The following is a 16,487-nucleotide window of genomic DNA, read 5'->3' as shown; positions in this document are numbered from 1 at the left end:
CTTTATAGTGCAGACATCCTAATGACTTAATAACTCTCCTTATGTCCAAGTAGATTTTGATTTAATGGTCTAACTAATTCGAATTTCTTGTCAATTTATTTCCCTAAATTTCCCTGTGTTTTTTGCTGTGGATTTACCCAGAGTGCTGAGTCCCCAACAGTGGCCACGGCTCACAGTCTCAACCTAACTACCCTGAATCTCAGAATCTAACTTTCCATGATTCCAGAACCTGGAAATTTTCTGAGAAATACACACACACACACACACACATACACACACACACAACACACACATACAAACAATATTATAGAATATCGAATAATCTATGATTATTTTAATTATATAAGAAATCATGTCCCATTTATAATGTTATTGCTTGTATGAAATATATATTTAGTAATATGTATATAGATATACACATTATATACATATGAGTTTTATTATTTTATACATGTTATTGTATATGCAACATGTTAAATATGTAATTACAAGTATAAAACTTGTGTAATTTATATATACCATAAGTGATATTATATCAACATCACTGTATCACTGTATCATTGTCATCCCATTGATCATGGATTTGCTCCAGCAGGCACCAGTAACATCTCAATTCGTCCTAGCCCTGAGATTTTAGCAGCTTCTCTTTACTCATTCTTCCCAGCAGTGCTGCATTGGAGGCTCCTTCAGGGTAAATTATATTAACATATAAGATGTGATACTCAATACTCTCTATATAATTTTAGACATACCAATATATCAATATATAAGTTATTATAAACCTAAAATACTTTTGTTATGTATTATATGTGTGATTTATTTTATATGGCTTGATATATAATACACATTATTATATGTATAAATATATATTAGTGTCAAGTATTAAATGTGTAATTATTTTATATAGCTCATGTCATTGTTGTCACTGTTGTCCCGTTGTTCATCGGTTTGCTCAAGAGGGCACCAGTAACGTCTCCATTGTGAGACTTGTTGTTACTGTTTTTGGCATATTGAATACGCCACAGAGAGCTCTGCCATGCAGGCAGGATACTCTCAGTAGCTTGCCAGCCTCTCCGAGAGAGGCGGAGGAATTGAACTCAGGTCGGCCATGTGCATGGGAAATACCTTACCCACTATATATGCATACATTTTAAGATATATGTGTGTATCTATCTATATATGTATATATATATATATATATATTTTTTCCCAGAAAGTTTCCAGAACTTGTTAAAGTTTCCAGAAAGACTCCAGAATCCTGGAGATGTTATAGACCATTATTTCTTCTGCATTGTGCTCTGCCTCCCTACCTCTCCCAGGTCAGGTAGTGTTTACATTTCCAAAGTCTATACCTGAGCCTTCCTTCACGGAGCTCATTTAAGGAGTGGCCCCCAAGTATATTTTTTCCATTTTATTTAAACACTGTGGCTTACAAAGCGCATTATCCTGCATTTGTTACAAGCATCCAATGTTCCAGTCCCAATCCCCAACCCCACCACCAGTTTGACCTTCCCGCCACCATTGTCCCAATTTTCCCAACCACCTTGCAAGTCTATCCCCATAACAGGCCCAAAATAATTTATTTTATGTTTCTCCACAACTAATTTTTTTGGGAAAAATTAGAATATTGTTCTGCATAGCCTAAAAATGTTATTTATTGTTTCTACACTATCTTTTCTATTACATAATTGTACGTGCATATGAACTAGATATATATTTTTGTGTGTTACATATTCTAGAACTCAATAATAATCATATTTTAATACAAGTATAAAAGTTCCAGGACAATTTAAAACATAATGTTTATGTCAGAATATATGACATGCATACCAAATGTAAAATATTCCATAAAAATTATGCCCATAGTCTATAGGTCATAATGGAACAAAAATCTAACAGAATTTAGAATGTTGCTAATGTACGAAGAAGTTATGAATCATAAAATTGCATCAGAAAAAAGTTATAAATGATATAATATTTCTTAAGAATATAGGAACTAGAACAAGAGTTTTTTAAAATAGGTGGCATATAAGTTTATATTTGAAAATAGTGTAAATTGGATTAACCTGTTGCCGATAAGCCACCTATTGAAGTTCAGGGTGGAAAGGAATCTGTAATGTCTCCATATTTGCCAACCCCCCAAAACTTTGTCTTATCAGATATTTGCATAAGACTGAAAGTTTAGCATTATGAGTAAATGTCAATACTCTCCTGGAAGAATTTGCCTTGCAAAGACCAGGAGGACAGCTTTGTGACTTGGTGGTACAACCTGAGACATTTTAAGCACCACGGGCCAGAGGGTGTCATCCTGAGACTGCCTCCCCCTCCATCCAAGGGCATGTCTTTCAAAACAGCCACAGTCTGCAGCCACCAGGGTAAACCAGCAAGAATATATTTTATTGGAATTCATTTCATTCATAGCCTAGCAACTTCCAAGACAAGTTGAGATTTTAAACAACTAAAGCACTATATAATTGTGCCCTAGTCAATTAAAAAATATTTAAAATCAGACCAAATACAAGAAGTTCAGAACTGAAACATTTCTCAGTTTTCTGTCTTTGTCTTTTTTCCTCTTGAGTGTTATCTCCTTAGGTCAGAGAATTCCACCTTCCTCTCAGCTCTGTTCCCAGCCCATAAAAGAGCATCTATAAATAGATGCCTAAATGAATAAAACAACAGAGAAAGAAGACTTCTCAAAATTGGTTTTGGCTAAAAACATTTCTTTCTCTATGAATACAAAATTTTGTTGCATTCTTGCTAGAATTCCAGTCAAGGAATTGGGGTTATGAATTCCATTGTGGAACAGTGAAAATGCCATAAATAGAATAAATATTTTTTTGATTCTGAAATTTTCTCATGACAAACTCTCTTTAAGAAAAATGATAAACAAAAAATATTAACTAATAAGAAACAAAAATATTAACATACACTTTTAAAATATGGTGGCTGGCCATTACTGCTTTGTATTTGTAAAACCAGCAGGCAAAGTATATTTCTTAGATGTGTTCATTACCACACAGAAATGATTTACAGCAAATCCTCACTTAACATTGTTAATAGGTTATTGAAAACTTTAATGGAAAGGAACTATATTGAAATCAGGTGTTTGAAGAACATATTTTATCTAACATATTTGATTATAAAATCAATGAGAAAAACAATCCTGGCAAACACTGAATTAAATAATCTTATGTAAAGACTGCTTTACTTGATCTATTTCTGCCAGAAAACAGAACTCAGGAGTTGAGTAATAATTTAAACAAATGAAAAAACAAAGCCTAGAAAAAGAGGCGAAACAGTGCACTTTGAATCCCAGAGAAGTGTCTCTGGTGGCTGAGAGCAAGGAGAGAAACAAATCCCTCCACAGACTGAGGATGTGGTATCCTTCGTCTCCTGTCAAATCCAATCCAGAGCTCAAACAGTGACCAATATAGCAGGTATCTCATTGTCTCTTCAGCACCTGTCCTATTCAGACAGTAGCTGCCTGATCAGAAAATGACACGACAGTTGGATCTATGAGTGAATCAGTTATTAGTAGGATGTGTAGTAACTGAGAAAATCATATACAATAAGCCATTCTCTCTCCGCCCCCGGCTCCCCACAAATAAGGGAGTGAAAAAAAAGTTTTCAAGAATGAACTAGAGTTTGAAACAGAGGTGACAGGAAAAGCAAAGGAAATATGTGTGCAAAGTATGTAGACATGAAAGAACAGACTGTCAAAGGAATGTCTAGTAGAATATAAGTGAAGTCTGAGTGCTACCATATCAGAGTGGAGGAAAGGGTTGGGAGTTTGCATCAGGGAAGATTGTCCAGAGGCTGGTAGGTTACATACTGTATACTATACTTCAGACCTTCTCTTAGCAGTCAGCAAGCACTCCTGGGGGAAAAAAAAAACACATAAGAAATGACATGGCCAAATTTGTCAATATGATCTCTTCTGCCATTTTTCTAATTTCCTGATGCAATTTGTTTAAACATTTTAATCGCAATTATCGTGTTCCTCATTGTATTTGAGTCACTCTTTGCTCTTACCTAATCCCTCTAATCCTTCCTACTGGCTTGTGAGAACATAAAGAAGAGAAACCTTGCCTGCTCATATTTGCCCTCCTTGGAGCTTCCCCGATATCTAGATCCATAAACAGTTCTTTCAGGATTTCTTGTCAACTGGAAAAGAAGTTGAGGAAAGGAAGCATGACCTTTGGGCAGGAGCCAGAAAGATTCACATAGCATAAAAAAGGTAGAACAGCATGAATCCAAAGAAATTTTAAAGCTTCACTGGTGAGAGTTTTAAGAGATGTGATAATAAAAAGAAGCTATTAATAATGGAGATGATGAAGAAAGGAGGAAAAAAGAAGGAATTTCAAGGCAATGCAAAACTCCTTTAGACAGGGACCAGAGACGATTTCAAGACGCAAGGAAACACTTTATTCTTGAGAAGTATAAACATCTTTCAATTCTATGTATTAAAGAAGAATACTTTAATGGTTTTGGCACTTGCTTCATTCCCTCCTTACCCATTAGATACAGTATAATTAACTTTTCTTGTATCTCGGGGTCTGTGTCTATCCCACCAGCATAGAATTACCAAAAGTACTGTTTGAAATAAAACATGACATCTCAGGGAAATGATGGAGTTGTTTGCAGTTGTATTTCTTTTGATTATGACCTTCTAATTTGGGGCTGTTGATGGACACGGAAATCTCTGAAGCATAATTTCCGACTAAGTTTGGGCCACCTGGAAAGCTCTCTTGTTTACCCACATTGAATGAGCATTTTCCCTAGACCACATGCATGCCCCAGCAGCAATAACTGGGTTGTAAATTAAACTTGAATCCTATGTGCCATAGAGCTATTATTTTCTTTTTTCACTGAGCAAGCAGTTTTAAAGTTACACCTAATCCTGACAACTGGATACTGTCATTGGCGCCTCTTTAAAACCAAAATATAAGTTAATAAGCGGGTGATTTAATCTGCCTCCAGAAAACACTCCCTCTTAAAAAAAAAAAAGAATTGGAAATTGTTTCATCATCCAGACGTGTGCTTAAAATTCCCTTATACAATGTTTGGGTAGACTTTTAAGGAATAACATATCATGTCCATTTTTACACTAAATATAGTTGAATCATTATCACAATTTTCATTTCTGATCTGTAAAAAATTAATAAATTTTCATTTATTTATCTGATATTGGTTTGGATTCTTGGTGTGAAGACTATAATGTAATGACAGTAAAATGGATGGCTAAGAGGGCTAAGATGATAAACTCTAGAAGCACTAGTTACATTTGAATTTTAGCTTTCTGAAATTTCTTCTGTTTCCTTCTTTCTAAAATGAAGCCTGTTTTGAGAATTTTTAATGAAAAAGCTGGACCAACCTGCCATTGGTCTAAAGCCAATGCCACCATATGCCGTCCTTTGTTAACCATTATCATCATCATGATCATTATTATTAATGTTTCTATGTTTTATGTGCATTCAGTGGGTAGCTAATGTTTCATAGCAGGATTGGTAAACTCTTTTTGTGAAAGCCTAGATAAATATTTTAGGTTTTCTAGGCTATACAGTCTCTGTTGCCAATACTCAACTCCATCACTGTGCATAGAAAATCAAGAAAATCACATGGTCACATTTGAAATGCAGTCAGTAGTAGTCAAAGGATTTTTCCTTTAAGATAATCAACTGGAACATTACACTATCTGAATATATCCTTTCAGATCTCTCATATCGTCTATCTCACTATCTTCTTTTTGTTTGTTTATTCTAGGTCTTCAGATCTTAATCTCTCTATGTCCAAATGCCTTTTATGAATTCCAATTCAGCATCAATTTTAAAGTCCATCCCTCTCTTGCCAATTTCTCAACAACCTTATCTGTTTACATTTCATTTTATCTGTGCCTCAAAACCAGATTCATCTACAGCCACCTCTTCACTTAGTTGAGCTCTGCTGGGGAGACATGCACAATCAGAGATTAATAATGCTCTATGACAGATCTAACTTCAACAATACCTGGTCTCCGCCCTTTTCTCCTATGTTAATTCATTTATCTACAATAGCTGTTTCAAATGGTCTCTTGCCCTCATAAGATTTCTCCCTTTTCTCATCCTACTTCTTCTTTCTGTCATCCTCCTCTTCTTCCTCTTCCTTCTCTCTCTCTTCTCTCTCTATCTCTCTCACACACACCTCACTTTATTTATTCTTATTTTTAACAATGGAAGAATTGTGTCCCTTTAACTGGAAGCTGAACTTTCCATTTGTCTCCTAATAATTAACCCATCTCACATCACTGAAGAATTAGTCTGTACATCCTCACCTTTCTTCCATGAATTTTCAGCTTCCTCTCTATTGACTAATTTCATTAACTTAACATTGAGCCATATAACTGTTGCCCCATTCTAATAAGAAAATTAAAAACACCATTGGATTCCACATTTGTTCAGTACAATTTGGGGTATATTTACATTATATCTATTATATTTGTCACAATTTAGACTTTTCAAATTCATTATTTAACTGCCTTTGTCTCATGAGCAAAATCTATTCGAGTATTCAGCATATGAATACACTTTTCTCCATATGTGAGTATATTTAAATAATCTATGAGGAATCAAGATGGTTCTATTTTGGAGCACAAATAGGTAAAAAGAGTTAGAGCAAGACCTCAGTTGAAAAAGAAGGACATGATAATGAAGCCATTCAAGTATTTACAAGATTTACCTGGAGAACCATGAAAGATGTGATTTAGTAAGGATAACAGGACAAGAACATGAAGAATCTAATAATTCAGGTATGAAAGAGTGAGTCATTTTTCAAGACATATAAGACACAAATACAAAATTCAGCTTAAGGAGATAAGAAACTGATATATTGCCCAAAGAACTGGGATGCATGATGGCATCCTCAAGTCTCTGGGTTCAATCCCTGGCACTGCATGTCCCATCTGCACACCCAGATGATTAAATATAGTTCTTAGGCCCCAGCACCACTAAGTTTCAGCAGCCTGGTTGGATGGATATTGCCAGGAGTGGTTTCTGAGCCTTGAGAGCACTGCTTAGGAGTGCCCCTCCAAACTAAATAAAAAATAAGCTACAGTTGGTTAACATTGATCTTTATGATCTCTGGGCATACTATAGGGCTGGAGCGATAGCACAGTGGTAGGGCGTTCGCCTTTCACGCAGCCGACCTGTTTTCAATTCCTCCGCCCCTCTCAGAGAGCCCGGCAAGCTACTGAGAGTATCGCACCCACACGACAGAGCCTGGCAAGCTACCCATGGTGTATTCGATATGCCAAAAACAGTAACAATAAGTCTCACAATGAGAGACGTTACTGGTGCCCGCTCAAACAAATCGATTAGCAACGGGATGACAGTGACAGTGACATTGATCTCTGGACACATATCATCAATGGAATCCAAAGTCTCCATAAAAGTATCCTAAAATTGAGGCTGGAATGATAGTACAGTGGATAGGGTGTTTGCTTTGCTTGCAACCAACCCAGGTTCGATTCCAGCATCCCATATGATCCCCTGAGCACTGCCAGAAGTAATTCCTGAATGCAAAGCCAAGAGTAACCCCTGTGCATCACCAGGTGTGACTCAAAAAGCAATATACATATATATATATATATATATATATATATATATATATATATATATACTAAATGGGAAGAGATCATTGTTTTTCAATTAAGTGGTGGGATTCTGCCCTCACTAGGAATACTTACCTGTACAGAACAAATGCCTTATCATATTTATTTGTGACCCAGCTGATCAAACTGAACTTCCCAATAATATGCAACAAGTTTTTTTTATTGGTTTCTAGACTCAAACATGAGGCAAAAGTTGCTTCTGTTTTGTTTCTGTTGGGAGGGGGGTGTATATCCAAACAATACTCAGGGCTCAGGGCTTATTACTGGGCTCTGTGCTCAGGGATCACTTCTGAAGGTTCTCAGGGCACCATTCGTGGTGTTTGGGATTGAATGCAGACAAGCTACATGCACTTTCGCCCCTGTATCTGGCTCCCAAAATAGCTTCTCAAGTTCTCTAGATCTCTCCTTAAACATCCTAGGAATAAAACTTAGAAAATGAGCAGCAATTGTCAGAGAAAGGGAAGCATCATGGCCTCATATTTGCAAATAATGAAACACTTTTGACTTAAGGCTAAAGATATACTCATGCAAATGTCCTTTGAAGGTTACACAGTTCTCTAGTATGTCCTTGAGATTTGGAATGTGTTAGCATAACAACCAAGTTTATTTTGCTTTTTTCTGATAGCATATCAAATTTTATATTCTGTGCTAATGTCCCTTTCACCACTCCCTGGACTTAACCACCCAAGTGACTTACTTTTATGTCAATGGCAGTGCCAGGAAATCACAACCATGTGACTTTCAATTCCTTGAATGTAGGGCACATGCTTTCAATCTGATCAAGAGTTAACTCAGTTTAGCCTTAGGCCAAAAATCCATCCCATGGCCTATTTGTGTGTGAACTGCATCCAAGGAATGTTTTTCACATATTTTTAGTGTTGCTTAAAAACTATTTTTAAAATAGTTTCTTTAAAACTATTTTTCAAAAAAAATTTTACATGTAAAATTACCAAGTACATCAATAAATTTTTATAGGCAAAGAACCTATATTTGTGTGTCATTTTCCATGGCTGGTTCCCTGCTAACAGTGCAGGGATGAATAATAATAATGGAGATGAAAATAGCCCATAGAGCCAAATCTATTTGCCATCTGACCCTAAATGGAAAGTTTGCCAATACAACTGCACTTCTTCAGTTAACTCTGAGAGGAATTATTAACTATGAGAGGAATTACATTTGGAATAAATGAATGTGGATAAACAGGATACAAGGAAAGGATGAGAAGTAAGCTTTCACATATTTTATTAAAAACCTAAAACAAATGAGAATTGGAATTTAAAAGTTGTGGCTTGGGTGAGTAGGCTTAATTTAGTAAAAATACCAATAAGCTGCTTACCTACAACATTAATGAAACTCTCAGAAGGATATGTGTGGTGGTGGGGGGGAACAACAGTGGAGGGCTCTCAGTGGTTTGACCAAAAGGGTCTTTGCCACAAGTGTTTTTGTTGCAAGCAGTTCGCTGTAGAGCACTTGTGCCATAGAAGAGAACAGCAACAACAAAAGAATAGGAACAATTAGAGTGGAAGCAATAGCTCAATAGGCTGAGCACATGCTTTGCATGTGTGAGACCAGGGTTTGAATAGGGTCTTCCCACCCTGCTCCCTACCCCATGACCCCAGCACCACCAGGAGCAATTCCTGGATACAGAGCAGTGGATTCCAAGCAGGATAACCCAGCAGGTAAACAAGACCAAAGGTATGGAGCAAAGAAACAAAATCAAATGTTCAAAAAGAGTAAAGACATTTAAAGGGAGATGAACATTTTAAATAAAATCAATAATATAAAAATTAAATATTTTTTAAAATATTGAATACAAATATACTGAAAAAGTATATAAAAAAGGATATAAAATCAGATCACTTACTACGGAACTAGAAAATGATAACTTCAATTAGCAGAGATTTTGTTTGTTACTTCATCATAAAGAAGCAAAATCAGACTGACAACCAGCTTAAATACATTAAATAAAGCCAGCTGAAGGCAGTTGATTAATTTGTCAAAGAAGAAATGAACTCAAACTGCCAACCACTTCTTTTCTCCTTTACAGCAACATTGCCTTGCAGGCAATTAATTTGGTGGCAAAAATACTTGTGGCACAGTTGTTGGCAAGGACACCACAGGACATTGTGTAGTGAACCCTCATTCAATGTTGTCCACAGTTTCTTGGAAAATGTGACTTCAAGCAAAACACCTTAAAGGGAAACTAGGCCCTGATAGAACACTGTTTTATTCAACATAGGTCAGGATTATTATTTACTCATCAATTTCAAACCTATTTTACCATGGTCCAATTGGTATACACAAAAACTAAGTTCCCAGGGTATATTGCTGGTTATATAAAAACATCACTAAACATCTAATATTTGTCCATGAATGCATTTTGCATTTTACATCTCACATCTCACTTATTCCAGCTCAGGCTCCGGGGGTTCAGAGCCTCCCCATAACACACACACACACTACTACTACTACTACTACTACTACTACTACTACTACTACTACTACTACTACTACTACACAGCACACACACTGCTACTACTGTTATTACAGCACACACACTATTACTACTATAGTGCACACGCACATATACTACTACTATTACTATTACTGCAGTACACACACAATACTACTACTACTATTATTACAGCACACACTATTACTACTACAGCACACATATACTACTACCACTATTACTACAGCATACACACTACTACTACTATTGTTATTACAGCACACACTATTACTACTACAGCAGGCACACACACATATACTATTTATACTATTACTATCAATACAGCATACACACACTACTGCTACTATTGTTATTACAGCACAACACTACTACTACTACAGCACATACACTCCTCCTACTACTTACTAGAACCAATGACACACATTATCTCAGATGCACATTTTTCTGGGGTGATAATCATGCACAAATCAACTTGAGGTGTCTTCCTAGGTAGGGAAGGGAAAAGCATGCATTTATAAAAGCAAAAAATTGTTTGTCTTGCCTGGGTGAGATCCTAGCTTCAACCCCTGGCAGCCGAAAAAAAAAAAAAAAGACACAAAAAAGCAAGAATAACGTGTTTAGCCTTCATGTTTCTCCCAGCTTGCAGGTTAGTTGTGGTAAGACAAAGCTCAGCAGAGAGAGAGGCGGCAGGAATCCCTCACCCCCGCGCCCATTCTGTCTACATTGTCTTGCAGACCGTGGCGTGTGCAGGTTCCCCGGGCCCGGCCTTCCTGTTGCAAGTGGCCGCAGTGCATGAGGACCGGTCAGCGATGTCAGAAGCTTCCTCCCACGACTCCTTCTACGACTCCCAGTCGGACCTGCAGGAAGAAGGCAAGAGCACCGACTTCTTCCCCGAGCTCTCGGCTTTCCTCAGCCAGGAAGAGATAAACAAGAGTCTCGACCTGGCCCGCAGAGCCATCGTCCACTCGGAGCCTGAAGACGGGGACTCGGAAAGGGAGATCTCGCAGATTCTCAGCCCCTCTCCTGGCAGTCTCGGTGACAACCCCTCCTGCCAGCAGTCCCCGCCGGCCGAGCCGGCGTCTGCGGGGACAGAGCGGGACCCGGGGCCCACCCCCGGCCGGCCTCTGCCCCCGGAGCAGACGGGGAGCAGCTCCCCTCACCTGTGCAAGGGGAATCCGGCCCTGTCCCCGCTGCTCGCCAGCCCCAGTTACATCCGGAGCCTGCGCAGGGCTGACAAGCGCGGTGCCAAGGCTGCCCCGCCGGGGCCCGCGCAGGCCTGCCCGGGGAAGGCCGGTCCCCAGAGCCAGCTGTGCGACAGGGCGGCCAGCTTCATCGACGAGCTGACATCCATCTTCAGAGAAGCGGCCAAGCCGAGAACCAGAAGCCCCAACGGGGAGTCTTCCTCCCCGGACAGCGGGTACCTGTCTCCCAGAAATCAGCCCTCGGCCCTGCGGAGCGCCTTGGCCAGCCAGAGCCCCACGCAGGAGCAGCAGCAGGACGGGGAGGCCGAGGCCAAGGTGGCGGCCGAGGCCAGCCCCTGCTACCACCAGGCCGAGCAGGCTCCGGAGGGACCACCCAGCCCCAGGGCTTCGCTCCCGCAGGCCCAGATGCAGCCCCTCCAGCTCCCGTCCGCGCCGCGGTTCATCCAGAAACTGAGGAGCCAAGAAGTGCAGGAAGGAAGTCGAGTCTACTTGGAGTGTCGCGTCACTGGCAGCCCAGCTCCCCGCGTCAGGTAAGCCTTGGGGTGGGGTTCGCTTCCAGTTTGACTTCAAAGGTCGGGGGAGACCATAGTCTCTCCTTGGGTCCGCCCTCTGAAACCTGCTGTGGTGTTTTTCAACACCCGCTAGGTACGAGCATTCTGAAACTGCTCCATCTCACTGAGGGCTTGAACCCAGAACCCAACAGGCTTGGGGGAGGCACACACAGCTTTGTCTGTAGCACTCTGGAGTGATACCACTGTCAAGGAATCTTTAAATGTGCTCCCAGTTGGTTCAAGGTACTGTGAATGCGTGTGCGTGGCTTGAATTGAAGTGCTCCCACTGTGTGGCTAGAAGCAGAAGTTTCTAGCAGTCCAGAAGGAAAAGATTCAGGTGAATAGTGACCCACCAGAAATGGGCTGGAAGAGTACCCAGGTTATGGCACTTATTTGTCTTGTGGCTTTTGACCCTGGTGGCATCTTCAGCACGGCATATGATTCCCCCAAGTACCCTGGAGGGTCCCTGAGCATAGAACTAGGAGTAAGCATCCAGGTGGGATTCCAACTCCAAGCGAAAAACTGACCTGCAAGACGAACACCTGCATGAGAGAGTGGGGATGGAGGCAGTTTCTGTGGATGTTGTGTGTGGAGATGCTCCCCATGGGCCTCCTGATACCCAAGGGTGACACAGGTGAATGAATGAAAACGCATAAAGGGGGGACCACGGCTGGAGACTAGGGCCGAGGGATAACACAGGGGACCCATCAGAAGTAAATAGACTAGAAGTGAACCAAGGTAAGAAAAGGTTTGAGAAACACTGCACTCACACAGGCTAAATTGCACCTACTCCACCCCTCCTTGCTTCCACTTGAAACAATCAAGGGAGGTAGAACTTTTCCAAGAAAGGAAGGTAACCAGAGTGCTATACAGTCTGTTCCACATGCATAAATGCATAAATTATGACCATTGACTATGATCACTAGGACCGGAGCCATAGCACAGCAGGTAGGGCATTTTGCCTTATATGCGGCTGACCCGAGTTCGATTCCTCCGTCCCTCTCGGGGAGCTGGGCAAGCTACAGAGAGTACCCTGCCCGCACGACAGAGCCTGGCAAGGTACCCCTGGTGTATTCAATATGCCAAAAATAGTAACAAGTCTCACAATGGAGAAGTTACTGGTGCCTGCTTGAGCAAATCGATGAACAACAGGATGACAGTGCTACAGTGCTACAGACTATGATTACTACTACTAATGCTACTACAATAATAATAATAATAATAATAATAATAATAATAATAATAAAGTAAGCAGATGGTGGGCATCAATAAACTGTAATAAATACTGTAAATGATTCCTCTATAATTGTTGAATTTATACCATCAGTGCAAAACGTATAACTGGCTTGACCCTGAAGTCAGACTGCAGATTCGCAATTATGACTCCTTATTTGCCAGCTGTGTCTCTGAGGCAAGTTACTGTGATTTAGTTACTTTATCTGGGAAATGGAGGTTTAATACCTGTCTCATTCTACTTTGTGAGAACTAAAGAAAATAATATATGAAAAAGCAGAGCTGTGTACCTCAAATTTGTTGAATTCATGTTATGGCTTGTCTGTTTAATATTTCTCATTTCCTGGGGCTGGAGAGATAGCACAGCGGGTAGGGCGTTTGCCTTGCATGCGGCCGACCCAGGTTCGATTCCCAGCATCCCATATGGTCCCCTGAGCACCGCCAGGAGTAATTCCTGAGTGCAAAGCCAGGAGTAACCCCTGTCCATCGCCAGGTGTGACCCAAAAAGAAAAAAAATTTCATTTCCTAATTTCGTGCTCCAAATTTGAGTAACATTTTATGTTATTTCTATATCATACTCTAGAAAGAATAGGTCACTTGTTTTGGAAGTTCTATGTTTATTAATGTCGAGAATCTTTTATTTAAATTGTGTAAATATAAGAGGTATGTTCTAAATGATGAAATTTGTGTTGTGATGGAAGACACCTTTGGTTATAGGAGGTATGTTTATTAACAGCGTTTTATATGCCACAAGCTGTCATTTACTAGCCATCTGCTTTGCAGTACAGTTTGCTAGAACAAATTTTGCTAGAATTGGTTTCTTAGAACACCAAATTATTACCCACAGAGATGAAGGGAGCATTAGCATTACTCTCCAAAGTAGTGTAATTAGAGACAAAGAATTCTGCACCGCCCCCCTCCTATATTCAATTTTACCTCCACTTGCTTTTTCTTTTGTGACATTGTTTTCAGAACCTGACAGCAGGGGGCAGTAAAACGCTTCTTTATTCAATCAAAGTCATTCTAAATTCTGCGTTTATGAATATTTTTCCATCAAAAAAATTCTTATTGTTTTGCCTACAGTAAAAATAAATTGAATATACATTTGGAGGCCCACTTTCATTACCTCCAAAACTGGATTCATCCAAACGTATTACCATGGCAAGTTAGTATATTACAGCTTTCCAAAAATGACCAAAAACTCTATGTAGCAGTAAAGGATTGTTTTAAATGGTCATACCACAATTATTTATTAAAGTTTATTTTACCGCTTGGATAACTTGGAGGTCATCAAATTCATGCTCTGTATCTTATTTTTACAAGGTTAGGGAATCATTAATTCCCATGGCAGTTATGGAATTATTAACTGGTTTGCACTTAACATCTCCCATTTTTGCCAAGGCCAATGATTAATTCTCATTAGTCATTACAAATTGTAATTCTTTAATGAGAACGCTCCATTGTTTAAAGTTAGCTGGCCATTTTGTTATTCTTTGGAGTTTGTTTTGTTTGGGGGCTTTTGTTATGGTTTGAGGATAAGAGTATAAACATGTATTGGATTTTCTCAATTTCCATTCCAAAGATCTTGATTTTCTCTGCTGTACATTTGTAAGTGAACTCAATTCCTATAAACATTGAGCTCCTTTTTCCACATCAGACACAGGAATTATCTTTGAAGGAACTTTTTAAGAAATTCTGTTTTATTAAAGAACCGTGATTTGCAAAACTATTGGTGGTTGAGGTTTAGAAAAATGCTTGACCACCAATCCCACCACTAGTGTCACCTTCCCTCCACCAGTATTCCCCCCCACCCCCACTCCCAGTCTGCCCTCTTGACAGGCACGTTTTAAAGTTTGGTTGTTATTGTTTGGATCTTATGTTTTCAGTGTTGTTGACTCAGTGGTTTGAATACATAGCTATGCCACAGGGGTCAAGAGTCTCGGTTACGTACATAACGTGGGGGCATGGCAGAGACAGAACCTGTTTAATAGAATGAATTTCCAGGCTCAGGAGATGGCTCAAAGGGCTGGAATTCATGCTATGCTGGAGGCACCTCCGAAAATGGTTCCTAAATTCCACTGGCTGTCCCCATTCTGACAGGGAGAGAGAGAGAGAGAGAGAGAGAGAGAGAGAGAGAGAGAGAGAGAGAGAGAGAGAGAGAGAGAGAGAGAGAGAGAGAGAGAGAGAGAGAGAGAGAATTCCTTGCACTAAAGTAACAAACCAACCAGATGGCCTGCAGGCTTCTCCTAAGGACCCAGAAGAATCAGAATAAATGCAGGTTCAGTAGACAAACTAGTCAACAAAGACATTCCAGGCTGAGATGACCAAGCTCTATTGGGAGGTGAATGAGGTGAGTCTGGAGTTTGTCCATTTCCAATGGTAAGATCCAGACTTACTTCAGAAGAATGTACCAGAAGCAAATATGGAACCAGGTCTCAGGTTCCAGGTACTGGAACAGGAGCTTTAGGGGGAAATTCCACCTTTCAAGAGTTTAGTGAAGAAAAAGGCTGCGGCATGATTAAATGCAGCAGGACTTTAGTGACAAAACTACAGCTAAAACCAGAATAGGAAAACAAATTGCTAAATGACTGGTCTATCAAGCTGCTGCTGGATCTTCTTAAGTGTAGCCTCAGTAGAAAAGATTGGTTGGGGAACTGTGCATAGCGAGACTTGGCACTGGAGATAAAGTAGCCCATTGAACAAGGAAGATGATGGAAACAGGATAAAACCCAGGTCAGACATTTGATGGCATTACAACTAATTTATAAGTAATGTGTCACAAACAAAACTGACACAAATACCAGTTATAACCACCCCCACAAAGAAACTGGAAAAACTTTATTTATTGTCTGAAATCTTGCATTGTTCCAACAAAGCCTCAAGAAAGGCTGATGTCCACAGCAATTGAGATTATCTATAACTTAGGTACCATCCTAATCACATGAAATGTATAAACAAGTTGAATGATTATATAAAATCTGGATTTATGGATTTTTTTGAATAGTCCTAATATTTCATATCTCTATGAAATATGTTGGGCTGGAGTGCAAGTAGTGCGTTTGCCTTGCACCCTGCCAACCCAGGTTCAATTCCTCCTCTTAGAGAGCCCGGCAATCTACCAAGAATATCTCATCCACACGACAGAGCCTGGCAAGCTACCCATGGCATATTCGATATGCCAAAAGCAGTAACAAGTCTCACAATGGAGACATTACTTGAGCAAATCGATGAGACCAGATGACAGTGATACAGTGATGGAATATGTTAATTCACAGCAGTATATTTTTCCCCTTTTATCAGTTTCCCATTCTTGTCACCCTCAAATTTCAAGAGTTGTCAAAAAAATTCAGGGAGAAATGTAGTTTGAAATTACTGCATTTATT

At 39.7% G+C, this 16,487-nt stretch overlaps 1 protein-coding gene across 1 annotated transcript in view; it reads left to right on the top strand.

Annotated features, from left to right (window-relative positions):
• The window catches only part of PALLD (palladin, cytoskeletal associated protein), a 499,224-nt gene that overhangs the window by 30,589 nt on the left and 452,148 nt on the right, over positions 1–16,487 (top strand). The window contains exon 2 of the mRNA XM_004610370.2: positions 10,853–11,850. Within this exon, the coding sequence (XP_004610427.2) occupies positions 10,928–11,850 (923 nt within the window). The 5' untranslated portion in view covers positions 10,853–10,927. The remainder of the gene's footprint in view (positions 1–10,852; positions 11,851–16,487) is intronic.

Source organism: Sorex araneus, chromosome 1 (genome assembly GCF_027595985.1).
Source record: "Sorex araneus isolate mSorAra2 chromosome 1, mSorAra2.pri, whole genome shotgun sequence".
Taxonomy (NCBI): Eukaryota; Metazoa; Chordata; class Mammalia; order Eulipotyphla; family Soricidae; genus Sorex; species Sorex araneus.
This window is presented reverse-complemented; position numbering and strand designations above follow the sequence as displayed.